Source organism: Podarcis raffonei, chromosome Z (assembly GCF_027172205.1).
Source record: "Podarcis raffonei isolate rPodRaf1 chromosome Z, rPodRaf1.pri, whole genome shotgun sequence".
Classification (NCBI taxonomy): Eukaryota; Metazoa; Chordata; class Lepidosauria; order Squamata; family Lacertidae; genus Podarcis; species Podarcis raffonei.
In genome coordinates, this window is record NC_070621.1 from 15,265,996 (window position 1) to 15,282,298 (window position 16,303).

At 44.3% G+C, this 16,303-nt stretch overlaps 2 protein-coding genes and 1 long non-coding RNA gene across 9 annotated transcripts in view; 2 read left to right on the top strand and 1 right to left on the bottom strand.

Annotated features, from left to right (window-relative positions):
• Positions 1 to 1,538: 1,538 nt before the first annotated feature.
• SPACA9 (sperm acrosome associated 9) lies at positions 1,539 to 15,817 on the bottom strand. Of its 6 annotated transcripts, none has more exons than XM_053373659.1 (4): positions 15,578 to 15,817; positions 11,705 to 11,860; positions 6,201 to 6,403; positions 1,539 to 3,063 (listed from the first exon to the last, which is right to left on the bottom strand). In XM_053373659.1, exons 2-4 carry the CDS (start codon positions 11,846 to 11,848, stop codon positions 2,670 to 2,672), a joined length of 741 nt encoding a protein of 246 aa, XP_053229634.1. In that variant the 5' UTR covers positions 11,849 to 11,860; positions 15,578 to 15,817; the 3' UTR covers positions 1,539 to 2,669. The 6 variants fall into 6 exon arrangements, with proteins under 6 accessions (XP_053229634.1, XP_053229632.1, XP_053229631.1 ...); XM_053373657.1 differs by having other exon boundaries at positions 15,619 to 15,816; XM_053373656.1 differs by having other exon boundaries at positions 15,509 to 15,616.
• On the top strand, positions 8,986 to 12,463 carry LOC128406343 (uncharacterized). The gene is made up of 3 exons (XR_008328472.1): positions 8,986 to 9,220; positions 10,537 to 10,685; positions 11,865 to 12,463. It is a non-coding gene; the product is annotated as an uncharacterized LOC128406343 (long non-coding RNA).
• Positions 15,818 to 16,109: 292 nt separating the features above from the next.
• Positions 16,110 to 16,303, top strand: part of AK8 (adenylate kinase 8) — a 98,895-nt gene continuing 98,701 nt past the window's right edge. Inside the window, exon 1 of one of the 2 annotated variants that reach the window (XM_053373652.1) lies at positions 16,110 to 16,227. The gene's annotated coding sequence lies outside the window, so the exon portion shown is untranslated. The remainder of the gene's footprint in view (positions 16,228 to 16,303) is intronic. The other variant, XM_053373654.1, reaches the window with a different exon arrangement.

Sequence of the window (16,303 nt, forward strand, 5' to 3'; positions counted from 1 at the left end):
AATATGTTGGATTTCTTGCATAAATCATTGGCTGGGATGGAGGCTGGGTTTGCCTTAATAAATACAGAAGAAATTTGGCACTTGGAAAAATAACTTTTATGGTTCACTGCTGATTTAATATTCAAGGGGGGATGCTTCCCTACCTGGATCAAAATGATTAAATATGTATTATATCAGAGAAAGGAAGCCAGCAAGATAGAAAAAGAGAAAAATAAATTACCTTCCAGCGCTTTCTAGTGCTAAGCAAGAATGCTTTGGTAGGTCTATAAACACCACCATAAATAATAAACATTTTATGCCGAAAGAGTTGGGGATGTAGGTTGAAAGGGCTCAATTATTCATTTATTTTACTTCCTGAATGCAGAGTAGAAACTCAAACCCCACAGTGCATTTTAACTTGCTACCTTACTACAAAGGTGTTGGTGGAAAGTGATAGCTATCTTATCTTCCTCTTCTTTTTTCTATTCTTTAAAGAAAATTAGAACTCATCTGACATCAGAGGACCAGTGGTGGCTGGTGCTCATTGGGACTGGTAGGGCAGGAGGCAGGGAGCCCAACAGTAGGTGGCGCCAGAGCCAATGACAAGCAGAGCCAACTAATCCTACCTCTCCCCATCTTCCCTTAGCTGAGTTTTACAAGAGCAACACACAGACCGAGGAGGAGAAAGCTGACAGGAAGTGCCACCCCCTGAACTGATTGCAAACAAAGAAGACAGCTAGGTGGGGAGTGGCTGAGGGAAGACTGATGTTGGTGGGGCAGTGCCCCATTCACCCTAATGGGCCAGTCTCCCCTGCAGAGAACTGGGATTTGTTTCTACCATTCTCCCACTATTATTGCAGCTTTTAAACCCACCTTTCTGCTCAGACTATCCCAGGCTAGGAAGTTTAAAGTCATGCAGTATTCTGAAAAGAATAACAGAATATGTTAGAAGAGCCTGGCTGCTGCATCAGGCCAGCGACTCATCTAGTCCAGCATCTTGTTTACACAGTGGCCAACCTAATGCTCCAGTGGGAAGCCAGCAAGCAAGAACTTAGCACAAGAGCATTCTCACCACTTGTCACCTCCAGCAACTGATACACAGTGGAGTACATATCTAGTAGTCATGATAGCCTTGTTCTCCATGATCTCATCTTTTTTTTTTTAAGCCATCAGAATTGGTGGCCATCACTGCCTCTTGTGGGAAGGAGTTCCATAGTTTAATGATGCACTGTGTGATGAAATTCCTTTGCCTGTCTGGAATCTCCAAATGGGACAGTCAAAAAGAAGTAGAGGGAGGGTGTCTGGGAAGAATCTAGGAACTGGATTCAGGCCTGGATTTCCAATGTGTACCTTGGGGAGATGAAAAAAGTCAAGTTAATTAGAAGTGGGGGTACCATGTTGTTGATTTATAGGTTTAAAATGTGGGTGAGAATAGTCCTGGGTCTGGGGTTCAAGTTTGCCTGTCCCTTCTCTACCACCCCCATCCCCGGGCTCAGCATAATTTTCCTTTAGTAATTTGATCACGAAAACACCTCTATAATTCTAGCAACGAGCTGCACTTGCAGGGGAAACAGCTTTATTCAGAAGCATCTTCCGGCAAGAGGCAAAAAAACAGGAGCTAAGGATCCTGCGAGGAGGGGAAAGAAAAATAATCAGACAAAAGGAGTTGAGTTGTACTGACAAGATCTAATGTTAAAATGCTCCATTTCTTGAAAACAATGGATACTCCCTACCCCACCCCTGGCAGAAGTTGGTGTGAGTTTGCAAGAGGGAGAGAGAGCCTGGCATGCTGGAAATGTGTTTCCCCCCCCCTCTTTTTTATGTTTCTGTGAGTAGTCAAGCCCTCATTTTTCCAGAGGTGCTTAAATTTTTTTTTTAAGTGCAATTCTGCCTTGAAAAGTGGTCCAAGTCTCCTGAGGTGACCTGGAATCTTACTTAAGTACAAAAATACTCCTCTCCTGCCCTGTGCTTTTCCTTCTGTGTGTCAAAAAGCTTTACTCAACCAAATTCAGTTCTTCCAGAAACTCAGTGTATCCTGGTTTAACTGGTGCCAGGTAGTAGTGAGCTCTAAGTGGGTGTACAAGTTTTTTATTTCTTTTTAAGGGTATTTCCACCCTCTCAAAAATGTGTAGATGGATCCTCCTTTCTCTGGTTGTTTTACCACCTCTTTCCCCAGCTAAATAAGTCACCCATGTTAGAGTCATGATTTGGCCAGAGGTTCACACTGGGCAGACATGTAACACTCAAGCCTATAAGAAGTGCAGAAGAGGGGCAGCTGTCAAGGTGAATCAAAACCCTGTGCTCTGATATGGTGGCCCACTAAACCTTCCCCTGCCTCCCCACAACTTGAGGTATCATTAAGTGCCTGGCGGACACCACACCAGTATTTGGTGGTGGCCTAATTTCACCACAGTAGGCCATTAATTCTGTAGGCCTAGTCTGCTCTAAAGCTGGGATTACTCGAACAGTGTTGAGTAGGCTAAAGTATCTTCATCTGAGGGTGACCTGCTCCAAGAAAGGGATAAGATAGATCATGCTTGTCGCTACCAAAGCAGATGTATCTCTTTCTTTTCCCCCTCAGGAAAGGGCATAACTGAAGCAAATATAGGGAGACTGTTTTAATCGCCGGATGCTAAGCGAGCAGGCTGCTTTCTTTTTCTTTTTTTGGTCTTTACTCTCTCTCTCTTTTTTTAAAATGCGTGTTTGCCAGGCGGTCTCCAGGGCCCGTCGAGAAACTTCCGGATGGCCCTGCCTAGGCCACCCAGTTGCTTTAGTTTAACCCTCCTGTCCTCCCTCTCCCTGGCCTTTTCTGTCAAGCTAATGTAGGTCTGAGTGCCCTCGGTGATGAAAGCGGGCCGGCCTAAGTGGTCGCGGTCGCCCACACGGCGAATGGGCAGCTCTGCCTGGTTGTAGACGGCGGCCTTCCGGGCACTCACACTGTGTAACATGTTCCGCGGGAGCTTCTCAGTGTGAGCCACCCACTCCTTCATGCTGTCGAGGACGATGGGGATGAGGCTCACCACACCGCCGTAATGGTTCCGGGCTTCATCGCAGCTGAGGTGGTTCACAACATCGTGAGGGTACCTGTTGGACATTTGGGGGTGGCGGGGAGGAGAAGGCCAAAAGGCATTGGTACAGTCAATGGTAGTTCAGTGGTTTGGTGTCGTAGGCAGGGCCACTGAGAGCAGATTTGGGCCCTGGTGTGTTGTTGTTTTTAATTTTTGATTTATTTTTATTTTTTGCACAGCCTCCAGCGAGGGCAGAGTGGCTAAAAATCTTTACAAGGGATATAAAAATAAACGTGTGATCTCATGTGTGTGCTAATAATAAATACAGTGGTACCTCGGGTTACATACGCTTCAGGTTACAGACTCCGCTAACCCAGAAATAGTACCTCAGGTTAAGAACTTTGCTTCAGGATGAGAACAGAAATTGTGCTCCGGTGGCGAGGCAGCAGTGGGAGGCCCCATTAGCTAAAGTGGTGCTTCAGGTTAAGAACAGTTTCTGGTTAAGAACGGACCATCAGAACGAATTACCGGTAAGTACTCAACCCGAGGTACCACTGCATAATATTCATGTGCCAGCTGAGAACATTAAGGTCCCAGCAGCTAATATCAGTACTAGAAGCACCCATGTGATCTCAGCTGAATTAACCAAATACTTTCAATGTTAAACTTGTACATGTAAGGCAACACAATGTGCATCACGCGACAACTTTGTTGTATTCACACAGAATTCACTTATGAAAACATACAGAGGTGACTGTGCATAATAAGATGAGGCTTTGTTGTCCTACTGTCAATGCACAGAAGCTAATGTTCATACAGAGTCAGAAATAAATGGGAATGCTTGGTTCACAAGCATAAGTTTGCAAGCGGTTTTTCAATGGATGTCAGAAACAATGGATAAATAATGATACAACCAAGACAAAAATATATGCAATATAGTCAGGCCCTGGGTCACCTTCTGACCCTCTTGTACTGGCTTCCCCTCCACCCTTATCAGCCCTGGTCATGAGTGGCCCTGAAACCCATTACTATTTCTGCAACAGTCCTTGTCTTCAGCATTCTAGACCTATCCAATCAGCATAAAAGGGGAACTTTTCTGGCACTGATAAAAAGCCTCGTTGTGCTGCTGATTGGAGGCCAATCAGAGTGAAAGGAGGTGAGTCAGCTGCTGAGGATGGTCTTCTAGGGTCCCTCTGGATAAGATGCACTGGAAGGACACCAAGGAGTTGTCCTAAAAGCTGAGCGTTTAGGAGCACTGGGAAAAGGTTCCTCAGTTTTAAGAGAAGGATGTGCTAGTTCTGTTATGTACAATGGAATGTCAATAAAAACACAACTTAAGTCACTCCAAAATAAGATATTGAAGCACTCAAAATCATTTGGCTGTGTTCATGCACAGAAAACATGGAAATCTGCCCTGACTGATGGAATGCATCTATTATTATTATTATTATTATTATTATTATTATTATTATTATTATTAAATTTTACAAGATAATTTCATAATCTTAAAAGGGGATCCTGCATGAAGGGATCCTGCACTTTTAAATTTTCCACTACTCTACTGTGGCGGTTACAGAACAGTCCCCCCCTTCAACTATTTGTAGGCCTTGCTCCTTGGATTGACAACAGGTCGGAGTAGGGGAAAGCCAGGCCCCTTCTGTGTGATACACCTCTTCCTCCATGTGTCTCAAAGTTAGGTCTCTGAGTGAAGCTCTTCAGGTAGTTCTGGGAGAGCTGCCTATACGGAACACTACACAGCCACTGCCAGTCAGTATAGACCAGCCTTTCTCAACCTTGGGTTCCCAGTTGTTGTTGGACTATATCTCTCATCATTCTTAGCTAGCATGACCAATGGTCAGGGATGATGGGAGTTTTAGTCAAACATCATCTGGGACCCAAGGTTAAAAGATGCTATTGTAGACAGTACTGAGCTAGATGAACCCCAATGGTCTGACTCAATGTAAGGCAGCTTCCTATGTTTTTATATAATGGGGAAGGGCTGTAGTGCAGTTATGGGCAGAAGTTCACAGGTTTAATTCCTGGTGTCTCCAGGTAGAGGCAGGAGAGATCTCTGCCTGAAAAGCTGAAGAGCTTCAGCCAGTCAGTGCAGACTGAGCTATATGGAACAATGATCTGACTCAGCAGATAACTTCTTATATACATGATCCTTTTATTTAGAACCAGGAGCACTGGAATCTTATTTAATTATGGGGGAAGGGCTGTAGTTCAATGGTAAAGCATCTGTTCTGCATGCAGGAAATCCCGGGTTCAAGCCCCACTGACATTTCCAGCTAGGGCTGGGGGAGGCATCCCTTCTGAAACCCTGGAGAGGCGCTGCTAGTCAGTGTAGACCAGAGCTTTCCAAACTATGTGTCGGCTGCAGTGTGTAGATGTGTCATGCGGACACTCCTTGCCCTCCTCCTGGGGCTGGAAAGGGGTTAGTTTAACCTCCGGTTTGCTAGCAAAACTGAATTACTGTGTCGTGAAATGATGCGTGTCTAAAAGGTTTGTCACCAACCTGAAAAGTTTGGAAAGCTCTGGTGTAGACAATTCTGAGCTAGATGGAGATTCAGCAGAAAGCAGCTCCCTGCATGCCCATTTAAATCATCCTTTAATTCAGAACCATTAGGACTGGAATCCTGGCTTTCAGGGGAAATGCCACAACTCGGTGACAGAACATCTTGCTTTGCATGCAGACAATCCCAGTACAATTCCTGACATCTCCAGGAAGGGCTGGGATATATTCTTATCTGAAACCTGAGGAACCTCTGTCCATCAGTGTAGACAATACTGAGCTAGATGGATCAAGGTCTGGCTCTGTATAAAGCAGCTTCATGTGTTCATCAGGAGCACTTACAGCTCAGTAGTGGAGCACCAGCTTTTCATACAGAGGGCCATAGGTTCAGTCTTTGCCATCTCTAGCTAGGGCTGGGAATGTTTCCTGCCCAAAATTGTGGGGTGCCACTGCCTGCCAGTGTATACAATACTGAGCTAGATGGATCAATGGGTCTGACTTGGTTTATAGCAGCTTTTTATGCTGCTATTCAGAATAATGGGGACTGGAATGTTGCTTTGTTTTCAGATGAAGGACAAGACATATGGCAGTTTCCTATGTTGCTATGATGGCATTAGCCAACTTGGCTCCCTCCAGATGTTTTGGGTGACAGTCCCCACCAGCCCCAGCCAGCCCATGCTCTACAAATAAATACCTACTTGGCTCTGATACCACTGAGGTCATTGCTGTGGCTCACCAACGTTTTGCACTTGTCCAAGAGGGCATTGGTGACACTGTTACCAGGGTGTAGGGATTCCAGCCGTTGGCAAAGTTTGTTCAAGTCGCTGCAGATGCTGAGGAACAGGAGCAGGATACGTTTGTCAGTGGAGTTGTTGCAGTAATGGTCCGTGTAGGTCTGCACCTGCCGGACACACAAGGGGGAAGGAAGGCGAGTTATACCAACTGGCAAGGGCAGGGCCGGAACTAACATGGTGGAAGTCTATATGAATTTCAGAATCAGCAGCTCTTTTTTTAAAAAAAATGTTAACGGAAAAAACAAGTGCAAAGTTAATAAAATAGAAAGAAAACAAAGTCAAAAGTGTAAAACCATAAATCATCACAGCCTCCAAGGGCAAAAGTACAAAGACACAGCGCAACTCCAAAGGGATAGTAAAGTTTTCACTTATACAAATATTCCCTTTACAAATAATAAAGATATATAGAGAAGAAAGGTATTCTCCACCTGTGAGTTCCATCATTATTGAGAATAAAGGTTCTATGTAGTCTTAATTGAGCGTGAGGTTAGGTAGGCAAGAGGCTTAGGTTCAGAGTAAAAGGATGCTTTTATGGCCAGGCGAAAGCATTCAAGGAGGATGCAAAGCAGGGCTATCGGGGAGCATGCTCTGGGGGGGGGGGTGTCCAAGGGGCAGACAGAGTGGCCTGGGGGCACACCTGGCCTCCAGGCCTGAGTTCCATACCCCTGTCCTAATGGGCTTTGGAAAACGTTCCTGGAACACACAGCCAAAGTTTGTGTGATTCATCTCCTTCCTTGTTTGGATGGGGCTTAACCCAGCCTTCTCTTCCACTGTATGCATGATGGCTGCAGCCAGAAATCCTTCGTCTCTCCAAAGAAGCTTGCAGTTTTTCTGGTTTTAGTTTGTGTTTGAATGATATATCTATATTAGTGTGTGCATTGCTTAGAGATTTTTGAACAATTAAGCTTTGGGGAAGGACTGTAGCTCAGTGACAGAGCATCTGCTTTGTCATGCAGAAAGCCCCTGGTTCAATAATCAATAGCTTCTCTAAGTAGGTCTGGGAGAGACTCCTGCCTGAAACCCCAGAGAGCTGCTGCCAGTCATTGTAGACATACTGAATCAGACCTATTGGCCCATCTAGCTCAGTACTAAGTCAGCTTCCTATGTTCCTAAGCTGTATATAAATGCTTTTAAATAAGCAAAATAATCTAGGTGCCTTGGATAAAATGATCCTCAAAAAAACAATAAAAGAGTTATACAGTTCTACCTAAATCCAGGACAAGTACCAGGAACTAGGACATTGAACCTGCAAAAAGGAGTTATTTTCTAGTCCTGACAATCATTTGGAGACAAATACTGTCACCTCTTGTGCTTATATTTTTTTGTTACTTTGCCTTTTCCACGCAAGAGAATGCAAACAGGGTGGGGTGGGGGGGTTGTTGCAGGGAAAAGATAATGGGGTGCAGAGGTTGCTGGCTTCAATCCGGTTCAGGCCGGTCACCTGCTGCAAATCTGTATCCTCAATTGGCTGCTTGGCAGTCTCGGGTCAGCCGTTAGTGGACAGGCAAGCTCACTGCCCAACAGAAGCCACTCACAGTGGCTCTGCTTAATTGAGTCCCGGGATGACAGACTCAGCGGAAAAGGGCCAAGGTTGCCCAGGCAGGTCTGAGTGAACTCCCCTCCTCCTTCCTTTTTAAGTGGCCCCACCAGATTTTGAGCTCGGCCACACCGCCAAGATGGAGAGCTGTTGCCACGTACATTCCCTAATGGAAGGAATAGATCAAAATAACTGTGCATGTTACTTGCTGGAGGGTCTCTGAGGAGGCCCGTTCCTTCCCAAAAGGTGGAAGGCAGATGCTTGAACCTTTGACCATTCCTGGTTGTTAAAGAATCTTTAGCTGATTCCTCACACCTGTGCTTTACTACTACTACAAAGTGCTTGTCTGAAGTACCTTATTTATCTTGGGGAACCTTATTACGACAGCCCGGCTTAGTAGGCCTGTGAGTGTGTGTGTGTGGCCCAACTTACAAGTGGGGAGTTGAAAGGACAGAGAGAAGCAGCACTTTAAGGCAGACTTTCCCCAACCTTGGGTCCCCAGATGATGTTGGACTACAATTCCCATCATCCACGTTCAGGGCTAGCTCCCTGATCACTTACCATGCTGGCTGGGATGGGTGGGTGGGGCTGATGGGAATGTAGTCAATAACATTTGGATGGCGCCACTTTGGCTACCTGTGACTTAAGTACATATGTATTACATGTTAGGCCAGTCTTCTGCAACCTGGGAAGGGCTGTGGCTCACCTGCTTTGCATGCAGAAGGTCCTGGGTTAAATCTTTGGCATCTCCAGGCAGGGCTGGGAACCCTAGAGAGCCACTGCCAGTCATTGTAGGCAATACTGAACAAGATGGACCAAAAACATGATTCAGTGAAAAGGCAGCTTCTAATATCCCTGTTTAATTCAGCCTCTGCTGCAAATGACTTGAAGCAACGGAGCAAAGGTTCAGTCCCTGGAATCTCTAGGTAGGGCTGGGAGAGGCTGAGTGTCTGAAACCCTGGAGGGCTGCTGCCAGTCTGTGGGGAGCTAGACGGACCATGTGTTTTTAACTTCTTAGACTCATTCGGCCTTTAACTTAAAAATGTAATAATTTTGGAGGGAAATAAGCCGTTCACATTCCACTGTCTGCGTGTGTTTTAATTTTTTTCCTTAGTCTGAAGTATATTTAATACTTTGGCAGATCAGCTTGCAACATTCTGAATATCGTTTTTTCTTCTTTCTGCCGAAGATCATTTGGATGAACTTGAACTGAGCTTGCTTGTTTTGCAGAGGGATGAAGATGAACAGAAATTAGTTCCTGTTTGGACATGCCACACCTGAACCAGAACTACTTGCTTTTCAAAAAATTACCTTTCCAAGTTCTGGACATCTAGAGTATGAGTATACATGGAGAGTTAGAAGGGGAAGAAAAAATGGATTTGAGCAGGTAGGAGGGGACAAATATACATGGTGACCCAGAAAGAAACAAATATTTGGATTTGGTTGGGGTGGAGGGAACAATATGCTGTTGCTTGGTACCTCCTGTCTGCTTGTTTCTGCACTTCTGCCTTAGCTGTACATTTGTAAATAAGCAGATTATCACAAAGAGAATAAAGGGCTCCGTAGCACTTTCCTCTCTTTTTTTTTAAAGACTACTCTGTAAACATTGTAAAGGCTTCCCTTGGGAAAGGGATAACTTTGAAATGACTAGCAAGAGATCAGCCTGCTTTTAAAAAAGCATGTTGTTCAAGTGGAATGCTTATTATGTGACTCCCCTTCCCTAGGTCTAAATGTTATTGCGAACTGGAAGTGTGAAAAATGAGGTTGTTTTATTTATTTATTTTTAAAAGAGAAATATTCCAAGACTGATCACTTAAGGGCTGACACATTTTTCCACGTTAGTACAACTCAGAAAGAATATGTGTGTCCCCCAAGGAGGGAGAGGCAGGGTCTTCATTCATCATTCCACTTTTGACACATAGCCATTATTTTTAATAGGCGGTTTCCAAAGTTATAGTTACACCATGGGGACGCAGACTGTGGGGTGAGGGAAAGTGGTGTGTGTGTCAGAGAGAGAGAGAGAGAGAGAGAGAGAGAGAGAGAGAGAGAGAGAGGGGAAAAGGCTGTTGCTATAATACATTATGGATTCCAGATTTACCAAGGAGCAACGAAGGACAGTATGTCCTCAATCATCTATGAAAAAGAGATGGTTATGATGGATTAACTGCATTCCTTTCAATGGGCCAAAGGATTTATTAACTGCACTCAAGGATAGGTGAACCCAAAATCTATGTTGCTGGATACGGTTCCCAAACACTACTGTTGGTTGCTGGTTTGAAAACGATGGTTGTTGAGAAGAAAACAGCACATAGGGTTTATCATTTTCACTGTGAAGATGTGAAACTGTTTCCAACTCTCTTGCTTTCATTGTAATCAGGGGTCAGCAAACTTTTTCAGCAGGGGGCCGGTCCACTGTTCCTCAGACCTTGCGGGAGGCCGGACTATATTTTGAAAAATAATAATAAATGAACGAATTTCTTGGCCCACAAATAACCCAGAGATGCATTTTAAATAAAAGGGCACATTTTACTCACATAAAAATACGCAGATTCCCAGACCATCCGTGGGCCAGATTTAGAAGGTGATTGGGCCAGATCCAGCACCGGGGCCTTTGTTTCCCTACCCATGATTGTAATGCTAGAGTTTGTGGGTAGACACCAAGTCTATGTTTTGTTTTAGTTAGCATACTATGTTTGTTCCTAGAATCAGAATTGTAGAGTTGGAAAGGAGCCCCAAGTTTCATCTAGTCCAGCCTCCTGCAATGCAGAAATCTCAACTAAAGCATCCCTGACAGATGGCCATCCAACCTCTGCTTAAAAACCTCCAAGGAAGGAGAATCCACCAGCCCCCAAGTGAGTCTTTTCCACAACCCTTACCATCAGAAAGTTCTTCCTAATGTTTAGTTTAAATCTCCTATTTTGTAATTTGGGTTCATTGGTTCAGGTCTTTATTTTGTGTTTGTAGAAGTCCTCCCCCCTCCCCCAAAAATCCAGTAAAGATATATAGGAAGGTTTGGTTGACATAGGCTCTCCTTTCCTTCTTACATGATTACGGTAACTAAAAAAGCAAACAATGTTTGAATCTTTATGTTAAAACCTTGTAATTTATTTTGCACTCAAACATCCATAATAGATATGTTTTAGAAATGGTATACACTACAGAAGTCTTGATTTATTGGTTTTTTTTGTTTTGACAGCTGTAATTTTTTCTTTTTATGTGTTTTAAAATTTAATAAAGATTAATTGGGGGGGGGGAATCAGGGGAAGAGAAAAAAACTAGGATGGGTGAATCTGTCCATTTCAGTGTATCTGTTTCAATTCTCACCATCAGTTTGCCATTTATTTTTTTTAAGTCCTCATGAAAATTCATAAGCATTTTAGTGCAAATTCATCCTAATAGATATGCAATTTTGTCTAAATATATGAATTTCCTATAATGTGATGCATTTTGCATGCACTTTTCATTTATATAATGTACATTTATGCACTCCTCACCCTAGTTATGTTCATAATTTCTTGGCACATTTTTGGACCTGCATCACACAATTCAGAGAAGCACAGATTTTGAAGGGAGGCTGCATTTCAGTTTTCCAAAATTGCACTGGAAAGTATGCATTGAGTAGAGTCACCTTTAAACACTGAGAAACCTAGGAAGCTGCCTTACACAGAGTCAGGCCCTTGGTACATCACTGTCTATACTGACTGGCAACGACTCTCCAAGGTTTCAGGGAGGAATCTCTGCCAGCCCTACCTGGAGATGCCATGGTGGATTGAACCTGAGACCTTCTGTAACCAAAGCAGATGCTTTACCACTGAGCTATGGTCTGAACTGGATTTCTCCCTCATCCCCTAGTTCTGGGATCTCTCCATACCTGTCCGATGCTTGACACAGGCTTGATTTTGTCATGGGCATTCTCTCGGGTGTGTTCCAGTGCAGTAATGAAGGTGAACTGCTGTTGCTGGAAGATCTTGTAAGTCTGTTCGATGTTCCGCAGGCTCTCCTTGATTTCATTCATTTTCCCCTGCTCCTAGGATTTAGAAGAAACAAGGAGACATTTGTTCAATCTCTTCGCCCAGCTGTGAGTCGTAAAGAGCCTCTCCCTGCAAGGCCCTTTCCATCTGGCTTAGCGAGTGGGGCTCAGACTCACCAGCTCTACTAAAGAGGCTCCTGTGAGACCAGAGGGACATCACTATGCCTGACAACAACTATTGGATTCTTTTGCCCCATCTTTTTGTGCCTGCCTAACAGCCGTGTCATGCTTATAATATTTTATTCTCTTGTTAATTATGCTGTTTTAAATGTGCATTTTATATTTGACTTTCCTTAGCAATGCTTTCTTTTGAAATGTTTAAGTTTTTTTTTGTTAACTTTGTTTGTGTTAAATATGTATTCTGTAGTTGACCTCCTTTGTAGTTTTATTTTGAAAGCTTCAAGATATTTTAGTTTTCTGTTAATTATGTTGCTTTGACTGTATACTCTAACTTTTACTTTCCTCAGATTGTTTTATTGATGTTTTAATATTCTGTAAACCGCTTTGAGTTTTTTCTTAAAAATATTAAGTGGTATAGAAATGAAACAAACAAACAAACAAACAAACAAACAAACAGGCTTTTATAAAGCCAGTACATGCCTTATAGTTGTGATCGCTATTTCCTTACATAATTACCTGCATAAATGTTGACACCTGCATTGTTCTCTTGCACTATCTGAATGGAATTAGACCTAGTACTTTTTATTATCTATTTGTTCATTGAATTATTATAGCCTATATTCCCCCTTCCCCACAAAAGGAACTCAAGATAGCATGCGTGATACTTCCCCATCTCATTTAATCCCTACAGTAACCCTGATGGGGATGGATTGAGGATTAAATCTGTAAATAAAAATTTAAACCCCTTGTCCCATGTGTGTGGAAGAAATATGAAAGTAAACAGGCTATGAAGCCTTTTTAGCAGAGTAAAAGCACTTATGTGCTTTTGCAACTTACTGGAAGATAAGGATTTGACAATTACACCTATTATCCCTGTTTATTTTTTGTTTGCTGAGCATTCTTTCCTCTCTGTCCCCATTGTTAAGATTGATTAACATTGTTAAGATTGATGTTTTAGTAAAAACAAAAAGGTTTACTTACATTTCAATGCAGGCAGCAAATACTTCAAAGTGGTATGCAGGTAATAATACTTAGTTACAAAATACAAAATAGGTTTCCAAAATGGAGTCAGTACATTTCCAAGCACAATTTAAAGTGTTGGTGTTGACCTTTCAAGCTCTAAACGGCCTTGGCCCATTATGCCTGAAGGAGTGTCTCCACCCCCATCGTTCAGCCCAGACACTGAAGTCCAGCACCGAGGGCCTTCTGGCGGTTCCCTCACTGTGAGAAGCAAAGTTACAGGGAACCAGCCAGAGGACCTTCTTGGTAGTAGCGCCCACCCTGTGGAACGCCCTCCCATCAAATGTCAAAGAGATAAACAACTACATGACTTTTAGAAGGCATCTGAAGGCAGCTCTGTATAGGGAAGCATTTAATATTTATTGTGTTTTTATATTTGTCTGGAAGCCACCTAGAGTGGCTGGGGCACCCCAGGCAGATGGGTGGCATACAAAAAAATAAAATTATTAGCCTACCTTGCAGGGTTGTTGTGAGGATAAAAGGGGGTAACTGTGTACACTGTTGAACTTCTTGGAGGAAAAGTAGGGTGGAAGTATAACAACAAATAATGATAACAAACAGCCCCATCCTGAGTTTTGTCTGTTGGTCATGCTAGAGTGTGACCGAAATGATAATGAGTGTGGAATAGGCTTTTCCCCCTTTCCCACACATGCCAGGTTGCCTCCCGTAACTTCTGAATATACAGTCAGTAGATTGCAATCTTCTAAAATACTTAATATGTGTTTGCTTCATATCTCACCCATCTTCTCATTTCGATGGAGAAGCTTGATCTTAACACTAACGACTTCCCGGGTGGTTCGATTATTGGTGCTTATCCATTTGCGGACACCCGAAGCTATCTTGCCATAGAAGAGCCCAGTTGCAAGATGTGTGTGTGTGTGTGTGTTTAAAGGGAGAGTGGGAAAGATATATCACAATCTAACTCTGCAGCCCCTGATCCCCAAACAGTAAGTCAATATGGTTGTAATGATACAGCAGAAACAGACCTCCAGTCCAGAAAAGACTGACTGACAATCAGGTGCCATAAACCCTAGTGAGTCGATTGTAAACATAATGCGGCAATGCATCAACTGTGATGCCATGAAAAGACCGAGGGGACAGAAGCCTCCTCTCGGCTAGCATAAAACAGTGGCCCAAGTGACTTCAGATTTCCTCTTGGTCATTAAATGCAAAGGCTAGCTTGATGGACGTTGGAATGAGGGGCCCCTGCAGCTGATGTTAACCTTTGCTTGCTTGCACCTATTGGGGGAGACAGGATTCTAGAAGTGGTGGTGGTTTTTCTAGCATGGATCATGCACATTTCTAAGCTGAGACTGTGTTGGGGGACATTTATAGGATGTGCTGTGGCTCCCTATCTAGACTGGTCTGGGGTTTAGGTTTGCCAGATCTTTGGGTCTGACCTGGAGTCTCCAGGTTTCACTGGCACCCTCCAAGTGGAAGGCGGAGAGGGCATGTGCATGTGCATAGGTAGGTAGACAGGTAGGTATCTGGTGACACAGGGCAAGAAAAACTTCCTATTCTTCAGGATGGGGAGATGTAGGGAATATAACCTTGGCACAAGGGCCAGGGTTGCATATCAACTCCTTCAAATGTAGGCAGATCAGAAACTGAACACTGATGCCCAGAATGGTTTGTATAAGAATTAGCCAGTCTCATCCACTTACCTCCTTCCTGAGAGGAGTGTCTAGGAAAGGTATGGGACATTGTACCGTTAGAAATTCGGACACACCAACAGTCTTTAATGGTGCATCTAAAAAAGATCACTTCTATTCAATGTGGGATGTTTATTCTCTTATGTAAACTTGACTGGCACAGCCCACTGAACTCCCTGTTTTACAGGTAAACATGCAGAGAACTAAATTTATTGAGCACTAAATTGACTCTTCTACATGCAATAGTTGTTCTATGCTGCATTGCACACTATGTTGTTCCCCCCTCCCGTTCTTCAGTATATTTAACTATTTTTACCATTGTTTTTGCTGCATTTTGCATTTTCTTATGTCTGCAACCCTTCTGTTATGAAAAATGACAATAAAAGTTTAAACTAAACAGTAAAACCAAAAATAGCAAGGTGCTGTTTTGAACATCTCCTGCCCCTGATTTGAAGGAGGTCAGCCCAGAGCAATGACTTGTACAGAGACACAACAGACACCCACTTCTTAGAGCAAGCAAATCTGCTTTGTTCCTGCACCAGGAGGTATTGAATGCAGAGATATACCTGGTTCAGGGACCCAGCAGAGTTACCTAGCCCTAGCAGACGCAGACTGAATGTCAGCCCAGAGCAGCAACATACCCGACAGCCTTTTCGTTATTCCCGGGATTCCCAGGAACCTTTTGTTGTTTAACCTGTTTAGATTTACAGTTCTCTTCTGGCACACAAGTTTGAGAACTGGAGACCAACTGAATAAACTGAGTTACACCAGTAGGGTGCCCTTCTGGGCTTTGCAGTTCTTCCCAGAGAGATGGGTCTGTGTGTCTGTGTGCCTTAGATCAGGCTTCCCTAACCTGGTGCCCTCCAGATGTTTTGGACTGCAACTCCCATCAGCCCGGCAGGGGAGATGCTGGTGGTTGAACCTGAGACCTTCTGTCTGCCACGACGCCGCTCTGACACTGACCTCCGGCCCCTTTCCCGTTCAAACGCCGTTTTAGAATGTTCTCAGCGCAAAGCGCGCGCGTCAACTCCGCAGCCTTCCCAAGAACCCTGTGAGGTAGGTCGGAGACAGGAATGTCATTAACTTGTCTCTCCGACTGCAGCTTCAGGCTTCCTCCTCCCTCCGCTCCTTTCCCCGATTGTGCATGTCCCGAAGCCGCCTCCGCCGCGGGCGCTGGCTGTTGTTGGCACTCGCCGGCTCCTTGCTGGAGGCAAGCGGCCGGAGCAATTGTTACACGCGTCACCCCGGGTAACCGGGGTGGGTGTACGCGTGTGCACGTGGCCACGGGAGGCTCTGCTGACGCAGCCGGCACGCCTCCCTGTCCAGGGCCACCCAACCCCTTCCTACCCTGTGCCAGTCCCATCCTACCCACCTACAGTTGGGAGAGGAGGGGGTCGGTTGCTTTTTCTGGAGATATTTTAGAGTGCGAGGAGATAGGATTTGGACGAAGCGCCGCGCTCCCAGTGGAGCCTCCACGCTCAGACGTAGTCTACCTGTGGGGACAAGCGACCGGGAACCTCTTCTTCCCCGACCCGCTCACCATGTGAGCTTTCTTTAGTCTATTGCAGGAAGGTAATGTGAAATTACAGTACAAAATTACAAAAAGTGATAGCGAAAGGGTTCGTGCACTGGGAGCCAGGCAGCCATC

Bases quoted from the DNA above. Each gene is read 5' to 3' on its own strand.
- SPACA9 (XM_053373659.1), bottom strand. From the start codon at position 11,848: ATGAATGAAATCAAGGAGAGCCTGCGGAACATCGAACAGACTTACAAG. The intron at 6,404-11,704 runs GTATGGAGAGAT...TGTGTCCGGCAG, and splicing joins CTGTGTCAAGCATCGGACAG to GTGCAGACCTACACGGACCA. The intron at 3,064-6,200 runs GTAGGTATTTAT...AATGTCCAACAG, and splicing joins CTCAGTGGTATCAGAGCCAA to GTACCCTCACGATGTTGTGA.